Here is a 16759-nt window from a genome sequence, read left to right as displayed (position 1 = left end):
GGGGGAGGGGAAGGGAAATGGGAGGCGGCGGTGGGGATGAGACAATAATCTTAAATAAATAAATAAATAATAAAATAGAAAAAAAGATATTCTTCTCTGCAGATTTCAATTTCTATCAAGCAGAGGTTTTCTAATTTCCCTATACCTGATAATGGAGTTCTGATAATTTGAAGGAACTGATCTAAACAAGGAAAATCAAAATATTGTTCAAAGAACACTTTGTTATTAATACATATATCAATATATATTCATAACAATGTATCAATTTTCATAAAACAAACAAGAATACAGACCTTTGAGATCTGGTCTATTTCGTATACCCACTGACACAAAGAAGCAATCCATATCAACATGCATTACACAGCTCTGATGTCTGGGTGAGCTCAATACTGACATATTGCCTAGAAGGAAAAAGAGAATATTCAAACCCAAAACTATTATCATTAAAAACAAGTCTAGTTAATTGTAAAAATCATATTTAAGAAGAATGGCATCTTAACACAGCACAGAATACACCATGGAACACCTCTGTACCACCTCAACAAACAAATTTCAATTCCTCTAGTTTTCTAACCTAATCTTAAATCAAGTCTAACAATACCATGGTATCATTCTACTTTGTAATAGTCTTATCTTTAAATCATGATTTATTAGATACATCTATAATTATTTGAACCATTTTGGTGCCTACAGTTACTTAGTTACATGGAGCTAAGTAGCCTTTGACGAGCTCCATTTCCCACTTTCTACAAACATATTTAATGGAACAAGAATTATAGCAGCTACTACTACCCGGTGCTCCTCGTAGGTGTGAGGATATAAAAGGTTTATAGGGGTTAATCTAAATACTCAAAGCATTATGGGCAGAAATCCCTGTCACACCAACCTTTTACATATTAGTGATTAAGCCTCACAATCAGAGAGCACCCAAGCTAGGATTTAAACCCAGTATGAGTTCCCAAACTCTTACATTATCATGCTGCACTTCTAAATAGACGTGCTGCAAAGTCATTTACAAAACAGAAACCTACATACAAAAGGAATTTTCTTACACCATTAGATGTTACTAGTATGGCAGCATGTTTATTCCTTTATGGAGATGAAAATATTATCTCATAAGGACGATTAATAGCTTTGTATAACCTAAAATGCATTTGTTAAGGGGTATTATAACCTAACTATTAGGACAGTATTACTTTAAATAACATTACTATTGCTCATCCTGGTACTCCAAAATGGAAGATTGCCTAAATCTAAGATCGGCAGGCTTGCAAACAGTTCTGATCTCAGAGAATCTACTCTTGATTATCAGCTTTATGATAGGTTTTTTAAAAAACTTACTCCTTAGCAATTGTGCTACTTCACATATTAACTCATCACTATGTGCAAGGCACTGAATCTTTCTTCATGTTGTCTTTAAGCAGACAACTTAGAAGTTGGACATCACTGATTCCTATCATTCCTCTTGCAAAGAGGATACAGACAAGAAAGGTAAATATCAATGCATGTTCCTGCTGCAGAAATTAACAGAGTAAGGATTTAGGTTCAGGCTAAGTGATGTAATTCAAACCCTTGCTCTTCCTTGCTATCCTCTATGCTACATTCAGAAAGATTTATCAAGTAGGTTTTCATAAGCACAATCTTTCTTTACCAGTTCTAGGTATCAAATTTAGGGCCTTGCACATGTTAGGCAAACAATCACAATTCTACAGTATAAAAATATTATGGGCATAAGGTAAGCAACCAAAAACAATATTAAATAGTCAAAAGAGATACAGAATGTATTAACCAAATACCTACCAAATGTTTTCTTACAACATAAGTTTATGAATGTATTCCCATTAATGGGCCTAATTCATAAAGGTATTTTAAAGCTTTCAAAATAAAGTGACCTTCAGGTTATAAGGATCAAGACATACATAATCTAACACCTATGACATTCTGAAATATTTTAGAAATAATGAAAAATCATTTTGACTAAAAACATGTTGGAATATATCGAACAATTAAATATAACAGCAATGAAAATTCACATGGCTCTAAAACACCATTCGCATCTTTCTCTTTATGCCTCCCTTTCAACAGTTATAAAAGACTATCATCACATAATTTTGGAACTTTCTTTGTTCCACGCCCACAAAAGAAAAATGTCAAACCTTTTGTCAAAAACAACTAAAACTCCAAACCAAGTCTAAACTAGACTCTAGCTTAGTAATGCCTGTCACAGAACAGCTTCCTATCGGAGCTGGAGACAATTTTTAAGCACACACACAAATTATAAACAGTCTACGTAGACGTGAAAACAATCTCACTACGTTTACCACTCTAGTACAACGGTTATGTCACTGTTTAATTTTTAAAAATGTATTATGAAGTAAGCTTTGAGAAATTCATAATTATCCCTACCAAACAACTTCATTCTCACAGGAGATTAGGCATGGAATATAAAATGTTATATTCATACAGTTCAAAACTTAAACAATATATTGTCTACATGAGGAAGGAATACTTAGAATCCCAGTTCTGACAGCATCCCAGTTCTGATAACATTTTCAGTTATCCACAATTCAATCTAATATAAGTTTTCTTTCATACTTACTGTAATTTACATAACCTGGCATTTTTTATATTAAAAAGTTTGTAATGATTAGAATACCAATGAAAACATCAGAATCAAATCAAATATAACTGTTTTGAAGAAAACAATTTTAGTATCTACCTGTGTCAGTTACAACAAGGGAAGACCTGCCTGTTTTCATTTTTTTTAACTTTTCCCTTCCTGGAAAGATACCACTACTTTGTCTTTGTAGGGTATTGACAAACTCAGTCAATTCACACTTCCATGTTGAGATGTGATGCAGTCTTGAACGAGAATAGAAATCTGAGATAAAATTGCAGTCTGATGGTTTCGATGGCACTGAAGGCGCTACCTTACTAAGAGTCAGAACAGAAGTGCTTTTTGTGCTTGAAGGCCCCTGAACAGTGGAGTGGTGAGCACCATTGACTTTAGTGTTGCTGTGCAAAGAAGGTGAGAGGGAATTAGTTCTGTGTGGACTCCGCAAAGCATCTGTATTTCTGGTGCTCTGCTGCAACTGCTGTACTGTACAGTCTCTGAAGTCAGTGCTGCTCTTCTCTGCCCTCTTCTCCTCCTGGGCAGAATCTAAAGAAAGCCTGCTAGCCACACTATTGCCCACAGGCACCAAGCTATCCTGTGTCTTTAAGGCACCATTAGAGCTATGAGCATGTCCATTAAAAATGACAGAGGTGTCTCTGGGATGCGATATTCCATTTTGTTTCCTTCCTGAAAATGTCTGTTCCAGATCCACAAAACTAAAACCATCATCTGCATCTTCTTCATTCCAACTGTTCAGTCCATTTGCTTTCACTTCATTTTCTGTCTCAATCTTCTTAATTATGTGATTTCTAAAGTATAAGAATAATTAAGTTAATATATCTGACTTGAAAGCTTAAAATACAAATTCTTTGTGATTTACTGTTTCCCCTTAAATACTGAAAAGTTAAACCATTAACCATTATATTTTTGTTTGAACAAAGGAAAATTCCTGGCCAAACTAAAGAATCAAGATTTTCTTTCTTTGTTCTTTTTTGTTACTCAACATTTTTTTGAAAATAGGGTCTAAGATATCACTTAAACGCCTTTGACTAAAGTTTATCAAGTACTGACATTACAGACACACACAGGCATGTCCACTGGTTCTGTGACATTTCCCACAGAAACTAACCAGAACCCATCACCTCTGAATCCCAAAACACAGCAGCTGTCATTTATAAACTATGTGAACAACATCTACTTTTTATAAAATGAACAAAAGTTTAACCTGAGTTTCTACTCCTAGTTTTACATTGTTTTCATGTAAGCCATGAAAACATTTTACTCTAACACAGTAAAGCCAACATCAGAACATGGGATTAAAGTCCTGACCCTAGTCAGCTTCAGTCAGCGTGAGAGCTGATATGACCATATGCAACCACAAACTAGTTTGTGTAAGAAACAAGTGTGTTGTAGTAACTCAATACAATTTTTAACAAGAAAAATGGCAACACTTTAAAAATTGACCAAAAAAAGTATATTTAGATGCCACAGATCTCCAATGGCAATCTAGATCAAATATATTGTCACAGGCTTAACAAATGTAGGATCTATGACATACATTATATTAAATTCATATCCTAGCTACTCTGCATTTTTAAAATAATGTCAATGAAGACAAACATCTAAGTAACAAAACCCAAGACTGGATTTCATCAGTGATGCATCCTTTCAAATGTCTACAGCATTACTCCAATTAGTGTGGACTCCAAGTAATGGGGTAACACACACAACACCATACTAAGGGTCAGATTACCAGTACCACCAGATGTCTTAAGGTCTTCACCCTAATGTCACTTTGACTTATTAGTAATGATGGTCTGGCTATATGGGAAAAATCACACAAGTTGGATGCAAAAACAGATAAATCCCCACCCATTTCTACTTGTCTCAGGCTCTGGCTGTATCTGTTATCGTTCATGGTCTATGGTACCCAATTCTGAGTATATCCAACTCTCATAAAAGGTCAGTGAAAGAACACAAACTGGAAACGAAAGAAAAGCTTTTTTAGAGGAAGCCTGCCCCTTAACATGAGGATAGAGCAGGAAGTGAAGAACCGCCTAAATTTATCTAAAATGCCAACTATAGGTAGCCCTTACCAAACTCTGAGAAGTTAAGTAATGTAAGTAAAACAACAAAAACTGACGGCTAGATTTTCTGCATCAAAACATCATGACTCTTTACATGCACAATAGTAGTGTATCCAACAAAAAAATGCATATACTACTGGCAAGAAAATATACTGTTAATAACACAAATTCTTTTTGTGCTGATAATCCTGACTAGACAAATGCACATTTAGAAAACAGTTGTGTAAGAGATATAGTGAGACATATTTAAGCAACTAAAATTATCTGTACTTGTATTAAGAAGCCAGATCTTAAAGGTAAATTCTAAAACTGTCAACAGAAATAAATTTTAAAAGAAATCTATTTTCTATTTGTATTGAGGTAAGGAAAACAAGATGTGGATTTTCATCTTGTTATTGGTGTATTTTCTGAAAGTATTTTGAAGATTCACAGTTTAAAGTGTATTAAAAAAAATTGGAGTAGAGTTCTAAATGAATATTAGTTAAATAACAAGTGACAAGAACAAAAAAAAAAATGACAGAAGGCAGTAATAATCGATCCTCCCAGGTTAGATTCCTTGTCTTTTAGAAAAAATTATATCCATATCCCTAAGCAAGCAATTTAATAGCAAAAGAGAAGACTAGGGATAATGAACCACTTGATGTACAAGTTAGGGCAATAAACACTTTAACTGTGAAACCAATTAACTCAAGATTACTGCAATTAAAACTTAAATCATTATCTATTTTTAAAAACAAATAATAAAGTCTAGATTCACTCTACAGCTATAACTGAGAATCGATAGCTAATATATTTATACTTAAAATAACAAATTTTTAATTTTTCAAAAGTAATCTGCAAATGTAAGCATTTTCATTATTTTGCTATGTACACAGAGCATAAGTTGGTACAGTTAATTGGTTTTTGGGGAAAGTTAACAATATACAAAAAATTGCTTATGAGGAAATACTTATTTTCATAAAAAAATCACAAAAAATGAGATGTACTAAGAGAATATAGTATAATTATAAAAACTTGCAATGTACCTCTGAAACTTTATTACAAAACTAGATAATTTATAGGAAAGACAGCTCTGCACGTATTTTAAGACTATTATTAAAATTGAATTCCCAGCTTTTATAATATTTACTCACTGCTAAATTTGTTTTTTGTTGGTTTTCCTATCTACACAAACTTACACCCTGTTGTTGAGATGTTTGGCTATATTGCTTGGACCCGGCACTGGTTCCTCAGGCTTGCAAACAGAACTGAAGTTGAGACTCTTTTGTGCACTGGATGGCTTGCTGTATAGCTGATATGGAATGTAGGACAAGAGTCTCCCAGCCTTGATGCTGAAACAAAGAGGCAAACCAATCAGTTTCACAATAGGTGAAAATGAACATCAAGAAGTCAGTGAGTTAAGGGTTTCATTAGCAACAGGTCATGTTTCCTATTTTACTTCTCCTATTTCAGTGGTTTTAATATATATTAGATACATTAGAAGGGCTGACTGAGAAGCCAAGGACAATGGCACTGGGTTTTGATCCTACTGCATGTACTGGCTTTGTGGGAGCCTAGTCTGTTTGGATGCTCACCTTCCTAGACCTAGATGGAGTGGGGAGGACCTTGGACTTCCCACAGGGCAGGGAACCCTGATTGCTCTTTGGACTGGAGAGGGAGGGGGAGGGAAATGGGAGGAGGGGGAAATTTTTAAGTAAAAACTTAAAAAAAATAAAATTAAGTAAAAATTAAAATAATTTCAGGACAAAATGAAGAATTTCAATATCAAAATAATGAATAATTTTTAATTTTTTTTTGTGTGTACCAGAGTTGTAAGAGACAAATTATTTGATATGATCTTTAGGAGGGCAGAAACATGTTTCTACAGCTCAAACACAGTGACTACAATGTAAGTGAAATCTAGTACTCTAGAGCTGTAGAAACTGCTTGAGAGAAAGCAAACTTTGTGGGAAATAACTAAACTGTGTCAACCAATTTCTAAAATTGACCCAACAACTAAAACACAGGAAATATATTACCCTTATGAGACACTCTACAAATCAAACTAAGTATCTGTACAGCCTATGCCTTTGTGTAATTATACTGGGATATATTTAATAATCCTACTGAATGTATTGCAGATTATATCCAAAATGTTGAAACTACTAAATCAAACAGTAAAGAACATACAGCTATAACATATTTTAAGTTTCATTGAACTAAATGGATTATCAAACTGTATCAAAATTGCAAGTTAAAAAAACAATACCAGAACCAAAACTTCTGAAGTTAGACATTTATTATTTTATTCTTTTTTTTTTTTCCCCAGGTTTTTTGAGACACGGTTTCTCTGTGTAAAAGTCCTGGTTGCCCTGGAACTCACTTTGTAGAGCAGGCTGGCCTCAAATTCAGAGATCAGTCTGCATCTGCCGCCCAAGTGTTGGGATTAAAGGTGTGCACCACCACCACATGGCTATTATTTTATTCTTTTATCAAATCAATTTCCCCTTTTATAATTTATGGTCTTAATTGCCAAACTATGGATTTACCCACTTATAGTTTTCTTTATGAACACTCACCTACTCCCGCATCCTCAAGCTCAGGTACTTAAATGGAATCCTTATAACCCTCTACCCTCTTCATCACGGGTGATGAGAAAGGGATAGCACACCCATGTATACGAGTAGGGAGTGGTAGGGAGTATAGCTAGGGAGTGGGGTCAGTCTTAAGTGCTGGCCACATGAGTATGAGGACTTGAGTTTGGATCTCAAGCACCCACATAAAAAGTCCACTGTATAATCCTGGCTCTAGGAAGGCAGAGGCAGGAGGATTTCTGAATCTTTTATCAGCCAGTCTAGCTGAAATGGCACCCAGGTTCAATGAGAGACCCTGTCTTTAAAATATAAAACAAAACAAAAACAAAAAAAGGGCACCTTTCTTCTAATGTTTCTGACCTAACATCAACTTTTCAGCCTTTTACACACACACGAACATATATGAGCATGTACATTTACAGGCAACACAATATTTCATATTTTTCTCAAAGATTAATCAATTAATCTAATATTTACTGTTTTCTGCTTCACTTAAACACAAGGAACTCTATATTATAAACTATTCTTGCCAAAAGAAAAAATGGAGGAGAGTCTAAATATTAAGAGCAGAGAAGAGGTTATGTATTCTTCACTTTAACAGAAAATGCTTCTACATGTTTCCTTACAAGTGTTCTCCATGTCATCTGACAGTAAATTCTGGTCCTCAGTTAAACAAACCTGACCATTCCTGATCTCCATGTTCAGGAGTGTTAGCTTTTTTATTCCTACTTAGCACAGACTAGCCTAGAACTCAAAGCCTTCCTGCCTCTCTGAGTGCTGGAATTTTAAGTACAAGATATCAGGTCCACCTTTAATGAGCCTTGATTCCTGTTTTACTTTCCATGTAGTCTGGGTAAAATTTTCTCTCAAAGTAAACTTTGCGTCTCAAGTTTTCTAAATCATTTGGTGTGTGTGTGTGTGTGTTTCAAGACAGGGTTTCTCTGTGTATCATTGGAGCCTGGTCACTCTGTAGACCAGGCTGGCCTCAAACTCAGAGATCCACCTGCCTCTGCTTCCTGAGTGCTGGGATTCTAGACGTGCACCACCACCGCCTGGCTCATATCCTTATCAACTGCCAATAATTTAAAATAAGCCATTACAAGCAAATTTGAAAATTTTTCCAAAAATTAAAATAAAAGATATTCCCTGTATCTGTAACAGCGCTTTATTTGCATGCAAGAATTCTACAAATCAAATGTTGTATAGATCTAGTCAATCTTTGTAGTCATTCTCTATCAAAAAACTATCAATGAACACCTGCAGGTATGAACATTCCTTTTTCAAAAGGAGACTTCAGATAACAAAGGGTCTAAGTATGTGCCAAGAAAATAACTACTCATTACCTGACCATTAAGCAATCTCTCTCTCTCCCTCTCCCTCTTTTTAAATGAGAGAAGATTTCTCTGTGTAGCTCTGTAGACCAGGCTGGCCGCAAACTCACCAAGATACACCTGTCACTGAAGAACTGGGATTAAAGGCATGCGCCGCCGCCATCTGGCTCATTAAGAATTCTTATATATCCAAAACTGAAATCCAGTGCTGTGGGATAATGCCTTGTACACTGTGAAGATTTGTCATTCTTATTGATTTAATAAAACACTGACTGGCAAGTAGCCAGTCAGGAAGTATAGGCAGGACAACCAGAACAGGAGAATTCTAGGAAGAGGAAAGGCACCAGACAGATGCAAAGGAAGCAAGGAAAGATACTAAGCCACAGTTAAAAATTATGGGCTAATTTCAGTTGTAAGAGCTAGTTAGGAATAATCATGAGCAACAGGCCAGTTTATAATTAATATAAACCTCTGTGTGTTTATTTGGGCTGGGGGACTTGGGCAGGATAGAAACTTCTGTCTACAATCCACTTTGCAAACCCTCAATTACCTAAACTTTCCAGTTACACATCAAGATTATCACAAGCTTTGAAAAGAACAATATAGGTACAGTTTCCTGCTCTTTTTCCTATATATAGTACACATTGTTTTCTTCATTCTTTATGCTATGAAGAGAACATATATTTTACTTATTTATTCACATTTTATGTGTATGAATGCTCTGCCTGCATGTGTCTGCATTGTATGTATTCTTGGTACTCATGGAGGCCAGAAGAGTGTGCCAAATGTCTTGAACTGGAATTACAGTTATGAGAGCAGCCAGTACTCTTACAATTGACCTTCCAGCCCAAAAGCATAATTTCTAATAGGGTACCACCTATAAATAGTTGATAGACACCCTGAAACTCTGGTGTTAATCTAGCAAATATAATCTCAGAATAATGTTGTAGTGATGCAAAATAATGTACATCAAGATTAAATGTGAAATACACACTTAGACTTATATTGACTACAGTTACAAGCCCAAGTTTTAATCCATGTCAAGTATAAAATCTACATTATGATTATAAGTACATTATAAAAAAGTTAATATAGTACTGCTTGAGAATTTAGGAGGAAAAAACAATAAACCTTGGGACTCAGTCTTGCTAACAAACTGCAGTGAGTTGGCATAACTTCAAATAAAACAACACTTTCATCTATCCCCATTCACACAAACAATGTATGAACTTAGCCACAGGAGACTGATTCCCATGGTAGAAAATAGAATACGGAGATTCTAGCATAGAGAATACGGAGATTCTAGCATAGAGAACCAAAATCAATCAGTAAAACACAGGACAAACTTTTTTAATTGTGCTCCCATGCACATGACAGGGTAGATGGACCAGTAGGATATGTCATAAAAACATCTCTAAACTACGTTTCAAAGTTCACATTAAGTTTGTCTCATGGAAACAGCAAGACAAATATTTCAGTGAAAAACCGAATACTTTAATGTACACAGACTTCTCATTAAAGGACTCCCCTGTCTCTTGGAAGTCAAGGCAATATAATCATGTCTGTATTAGCTCAGGTTTAATAACACACTTAGGGGATTCTAATGAAAGCAACACTCGAAACACTTTTAAAACTGCTCAAAGTTAAAGAGAAAACCCAACTATAGAAATAATATGTACCAGCCATTAAATGTCAAATATATGTAACAAAAAATCTCATTTATATGCTGCTGAGATCAACATGTCTACAAGTAGTGTACAAAAATAAAAGTTCTATATAATTTAACCAAATCTATTTCATGCAATGATGACATACATTTGGGATTTACTGTCTATAGTAAGATTGATGCACCCACACATAAGATACATGTGAAAAATAATCGAGTTACACCAGAGTCTACTCTTCTATTCCAAGCCCAGATAAATGGTATGGTGTAGATTAGACACACACAGGAGTCAGAAAATCTGATTTCTAAATCTAGCTCTTTCTTGGGTTACTGATTTTACCTTCTTATCCAAAAATGAGACCAACAGGCTATCTAGGTTACTTATAGTCATTTAAAAAGATGATTGAGCACTAATTCCGAACCTTAACAAAACCCTGTTTTATAATGTGTAACATCCCAGCTGCTTTACCTATTGTGCTATCTTCTTAGCTGTATTCAGCAATGGCTGAAGAAAAGAAAATAACTATAATAATGAAAAATATCACTGTAAGCAGAAAAAGCCCCACTCAGCAAGAGCTCTCTCATCCCTGTTTCTCTTACTGTCAAGTTTCCCTCCATCTTTTGAAATGAAAGTGTTACAAACTCAGATTCAAAATCTAGCCAGGGAGGAAAATCAGAACTACCTGTGACAACTCATTTCTTCTCTGGAGTGAGGCTAATTTCTTACTCTGATTTAGTACTATAAGGAGACACATGGCTAAAAGTTACGATTTTCAATCCCACATAATAGAACACAAAACAAGAAGGAATGAGTGGGATGGTCTAGGGATAGGCCTTCATATTTAATTTCCCCAAAATTTTCAGACCTCTTAATCTGCTAGATATGGCTCACTTTCTAGAAGTAAGTGTTTTGAACTTTTGGAATTTAAATACTGTTATAACAGGTTACAGAATATAGGTTAATGACAGTAGCTTCACATAACCACAACAGATACATATATAACATCAGGTTTTTATATGTTTGTTAGAGAGTTAAGTGTGTGTGGGTGTACATGTGTGTAGTTATAAGTGTGTGTCTGTGTGTCAAAGAACAACTTGCAGGAGTCAGTTCTTGCCTTCTACCACATGACTCCATTGGGACCAAACTTAGATGCTTGGCCTTTATCTGCTGAGCCATCTCTTTGGCACCCACATTCTTTTACAAAAGAGGAAGCAAAGGTTTCAAATAAATGTATAAAGTTTCTAAATCCAGATTATATGGATAGAGAATTATTACATTTAAAAATGAACCAAAACTTATGCCCAGAGCCCAAGGATAGCTTTTTCTACTATCAAGGTGCCTCCCTCTCTCTCTCTCCTCTCTCTCTCTCTCTCTCTCTCTCTCTCTCTGCTTTTCAAAATAGGGTTTCTTTGTGTTGTAATAGTACTATATACTACTTAGTTTGCTTTCTATTGCTGTTAGAAACACAATAACCAAAAGCAATTTGGGGAGGAGGGAGTTATTTCACCTTATTTCCATCATGAAGTTAAGTCAGGACAAATTGAAGACAGAAACTGGAGGTAGGAATTGAAGCAGAGGCCATGCAAAAACGTTTCTTGCTTTGTTACATATGCCAGGACCACCTCCCAGGAACTGCACAGTTCACACTAGACTATGTTCCATTTGCCTATTGCCAATCTGATGGGGAGAATATCTGAACTGAGGTTCCCTGTTCCCAAATGTCTAGCCTGTGTAAAGTTAACAAAAATTAACTGACATAAACACACAATAAAAAAAAGATACTCTGTATGAAACTGACTGTAAAGTCTCTCCTAATAGAAAGAAAGCTTCATGAGGGAGTGAAGGATTTTTGTTAACTAATACTTCCCAGGTACAAAGAATTCTGCCTTAACACCTAAGTACATAAATATTTGTTGAACAGATCAAGTCCTGCTCATAGTTGCTTCCTGAGGCTTGTTTGTATTATCTCCCCTGCTTTCTGACTTCTGATGCTGCAACACATGAGGCTACATTTTTGTATCTGAAATGCCCTCCAAGAATTACCTTGTGTTTATAGACTTAGTCAGCAGATACATGTTATTCAAAGGTACAACCTTTAAGAGGTAGGGCCAGTTTTCCAACAGAAATAATTAAGAACTCAATTGGCTAAACTAAAATTTAACCAACAATTAAACTTACCTTTCCACAATCCATTCTGGTCGAATTACTTTTTCCCCCTTTAATTCTTTAATTTTGGCATTAGGAAGGTTTGTAGCAATAATGTGTGTTGTTTTGGATCTAGAATAATATACATGGTATTGACCTCCATGCAACATCATTAGATTTCTCAACTCCTCAGCAGAAGGATCTGTTAAAAAAAGAACAAGTATTAAAATACATTAATAGTTTAATGTACAAGGTGGCAGAATGTTAGGTTGAATAATCCCTTAAACAGGACAGCTTACAGAACATAACTAGTTCACTTTCTCCTTGGCTATGCTGGGAGATAAAATAACAGAATGATTGATAAAGCTATGCTGCCTTGCACATTATTTTCTCCTGTCTGCAAGAGACACCACAACAAAAACATCTACTCTTAAGAGACATCTAGAAGAGCAAACAAGTGCCTCAAACAAGAATCAAATACTAATAAGGCAAATGTTTAAAACATTTTAGAACATTTAAGTTTTTATACTGAGATTTCATGTTTTTAGAAATTAACTAGCACCACTACTCTCTGTCTTCTCTACTCTGGGGGCAGCTCTCCTGCCTTGACCCCTCCAAACTGAAGTCTCTGATTCCGTGAGTTAAAATACCTTTTCCCTATCTCTTTAAGTTGTTTTTATCAAGACTCTGTTGTATAAGCCCAAGAAATTCTAAGAAGCCAACTCAAGCCTGAGCTCTCCATGAAGTCAGATAAACAAGCTTAAGTCTGGTACAATACATGTAATAAACACAGGTAAAGCTGGAATAGGGCTCAGCAGCCAGAAGGCAGTCAGAAGGATTCCTTAAGGAACAACACTTTGAAGGGATGAGCACATCAAGAGAGAAAGTAAAAGGAACAGAAAACCAAAGGTTCCAGGGTGCTCTCTAGTCTACCAATTCACAAAATGTGCTTTCCTGAAAGAAAAGATATGAAACTCAGGTTTCAAACAAAGTATTTCTAGCAGTGAGAACGTACACTTAAAATACCAAAGACTGGCTTAGAGAAAGGAAAACTCTGATTTAACCTGGGTCTTTATGGAAACTTCCAAAACCAATTCACAGAAAAGGGAGTGAAGGAAATTTTCAGAGGCTAAGAACAAAAACAAAACTTTACAAGTACAAAGACAGATTCATAAAAGCTGAGTCAGATTTATCAACATACTGACAAAGATTAAAAATCACAGTGAAGATGTCAATTCTACCAACTCATCTACAGGTCTAACACTGGTTATTATCCTAGCCCTAGCAAGGTATTTTGTACACATTAAATTCTGTTTGGCATCAAGCCTGACAATCTGAATATGACTACAGAGATGCATGCGATAAACTGAAGAACAACTGATTCCTAAAAATTGTCCTCTGACCTCTACAGGCAACCTCCAAACAACAAGTAAACATAAATTTAGAAAAAAAGCAATTTTTTTTTTTTCGAGACAGGTTTTCTCTGTGCTGCTTTGGAGCCTGTCCTAGAAAACTAGCTATTGTAGACCAGGCTAGTCTTGAACTCACAAGAGATCCTTCTGCCTCTGCCTCCCGAGTACGGGTATTAAAGGCGTGCGCCACCACCGTCTGGCTTAGAAGTTTTTTTTTTAAAAAAAGTTAAGAGTGGTTAAATTGAAACTTACTATTAAAATTATATTGATCCAGCAAAACAATGTCAAGATGAAAAACAAAAAACCCTGAGAAATTAGCAAACCACAAGCACAACAGTAAGACCTAGAATATGTTTTCAAAAATCAAAAACACCATGGAGGGGGAGCACTTAAAAAAAAATGAAAAATTATGCTGGGCATGATGATGTACAACTTTAATCCCACCACTCAGGAAGCTGAGCAGGCAGAACTCTATGAGTTCAAGTTACAGGACAATCAGAGCTTTGGAGAAACCCTGTTTCAAAATACAACAACAATAACAAAAAAAAAAAAAAAAAAAGGAAAATGTTACTACTCCAAAATTGACAAGAAGATGGTTTAGGAAAGATAAAAAAATAAATAAACTAAATAAAAAAATAGTGAACCACTAAAAGACTGACCAATACTGGTAAACTACATAGTCTGAATATGAAATGTACTCCCTGAAGAGCCGTGCACTAGGAACTCGGTAGCTAGTTGGTAGGACTACTTATGGAGACTGGAAACTTCATGAGATAGGAGAGTATTCCGGGACGTAGTATAGTCACTGGGGAAAGGCACCATGTCCTTCCTATTTCTCTGTTTCCTGAACTCCACAGGGAACAGCTTTTCTCCCCCATGCCGTCCTACTGTCATGTTTCTCCCCAAACTTCTAAGTCCATGAACCAACAAACATCGTTCCTCCTTAAAACTGTTCCTTTCTGGAATTAAGTCTTATCCATGAAAGTCTAACACAATAACCACAAAGAGAATGCAAATTAAAACCACAATGAGAGCTACAGCGACAGTTCAGTTTAATAATGTATTTGCAATAAAAAGGATCTATGTAAGTACCATTTCCGGAACCCATAGGGAAAAAAAAGGCAGCCAGTCCAGGTGGCATGCACTTATAACTCAAGCACTAGGAAGACAGCATGGGCTCTTTGGCCAACCAGCCTTGTTATTTAGCTAGCAAATTAGAGAGTAAGACAATTTCTTAAAAAGCTCTTATGGAATAGCTGAGATTGTCTTCTGGCCATGATATACCAGAATACATCTTGAAAAACATATCAACAAAATAAATAAAAACCAAGGACACTGAGGATTTGAACAACTGGAATATAAACTCTGGGTTAACACTTTATCAATAAAACTTACAATTACAACCAGCATGCTCTATCCTCTCACTAAGCCAAGCAAGCATGTCAACTGATTAATACTTAATTTTAACTCAGCAAACTTCTCCTGAAATGGTTAGGTTCAGTCACCACTTTGGCAACAGTACAATACAATAGGAAAATTTAGCTGTTACTTTTATATAACAGTGAACTATGCTAAGGTTTAATGAGTGCTAATATTCAGATACATTAAGAGCCATAACCCCAGAGGAACAATGTGAAATCATCAGTATGAAGACAATCAGACAATTGATGTGGGATTTCCCTCTGTATGCTGTGATTACTGTTAATGAATAAAGAACTGCTTTGAGCCTATGGCAGGGAAGAACATAACTTAGTTAGGTGGGAAAAACTAAGCTGAATGCTGGGAGTAAGAAGGGCAGAGTCAGAGACACACAATGGAGTCACCAGTAGAAATAGACATGCTGAAACTCTGCTGGTAAGCCACTACCTCGTTGTTATGCACAGATTAATGGAGATGGGTTAAACTAAGATGTAAGAGTTAGCCAATAAGAAGTTAGAGCTAATGGGCCAAGCAGTGATTTGGCAGTTTCTGTGTGATTATTTCAGGTCTAAGCTAGCTGGGCAGCCAGGACGAACAAGCGGGCCCTCCTCAGACAGACAATCGAGCAAAAGTGATGTATAAACAGAGACCTTCAACTATAAACAGGTATCAGGCAGCTGAGCAGCAGGTTAAAAAAAAATACTGACATAAATATTAAGAACTATTCACTGCAAGAGGAAAAATATACACAAAAAATCATAAAAAGACTCAGAGAATTAAGAAAAATTTGGGGAGAATAACCAATGACAAAGGACAAGTGCTAACTGATCAAATACCTAAGTTGGATAAATGAAACCCCAGGAAGAGGTTACTTCATGTCAAAAGAAAGGAAAATAAAATAATTAATTTGGGGGGAAAAAAACTTTATGGGACAGATACACTATACATGTCCAAAAGTGGGTGCATAGCTAAGTCTTGAAACAGGAAGTTCACAGCTAAAACTGTATAAAAAGTAACTAGAATTTCAAGTCATCTTCTCCAAATTACAAACAAGAAACTACTCATCCATTCCAGACATTAGATTCAGTAAGAGCAAATACAGCTGGTAGAAGAGACAGCAACAGAACAAAAGGGTAAGTGAATATCATTTCTAAACTGAGAATTACGGCCTTTTCCTTACCTTCTTTGGCAACTAAAATGTTCTGTTATGTGTATACCCTTTTTAGAGACAAATAAGAACATCAGATTCTTTCTCTGGGAAATCACATACGCACACCCTAAAGGACTTCAGGGCCAACACTGATCTTGAGGCCCTGCATGAAAGCCCCTAGAGGCCATTTCATCAAACTATAAATATGAAGCCTAGGTTGCAATCAGTCTAAGGTGTTGGAGGTCCCAAAGCTGTGAGACATCTGCCAGGGAGAGTTACATACAAGGAGTTGATGTGGGAGTGTCATATATCAATCTGTTGATTTCATTGGTTAAGCAATAAAGAAACTGCTTGCCCTGAT

At 35.8% G+C, this 16759-nt stretch overlaps 1 protein-coding gene across 8 annotated transcripts in view; it reads right to left on the bottom strand.

Annotated features, from left to right (window-relative positions):
* The window catches only part of Rev1 (REV1 DNA directed polymerase), a 73343-nt gene that overhangs the window by 31516 nt on the left and 25068 nt on the right, over positions 1 to 16759 (bottom strand). For all 8 annotated transcript variants that reach the window (XM_050134505.1, XM_050134503.1, XM_050134501.1 and 5 more), the window contains 4 exons: positions 12451 to 12619; positions 5880 to 6032; positions 2720 to 3423; positions 294 to 401 (listed from right to left, as the gene is read on the bottom strand). In XM_050134505.1, the coding sequence (XP_049990462.1) occupies positions 294 to 401; positions 2720 to 3423; positions 5880 to 6032; positions 12451 to 12619 (1134 nt within the window). The remainder of the gene's footprint in view (positions 1 to 293; positions 402 to 2719; positions 3424 to 5879; positions 6033 to 12450; positions 12620 to 16759) is intronic.

Source organism: Alexandromys fortis, unplaced genomic scaffold, assembly GCF_014885135.2.
Source record: "Alexandromys fortis isolate MF-2015 unplaced genomic scaffold, M_Fortis_MF-2015_v1.1 scaffold_20, whole genome shotgun sequence".
Classification (NCBI taxonomy): Eukaryota; Metazoa; Chordata; class Mammalia; order Rodentia; family Cricetidae; genus Alexandromys; species Alexandromys fortis.
This window is presented reverse-complemented; position numbering and strand designations above follow the sequence as displayed.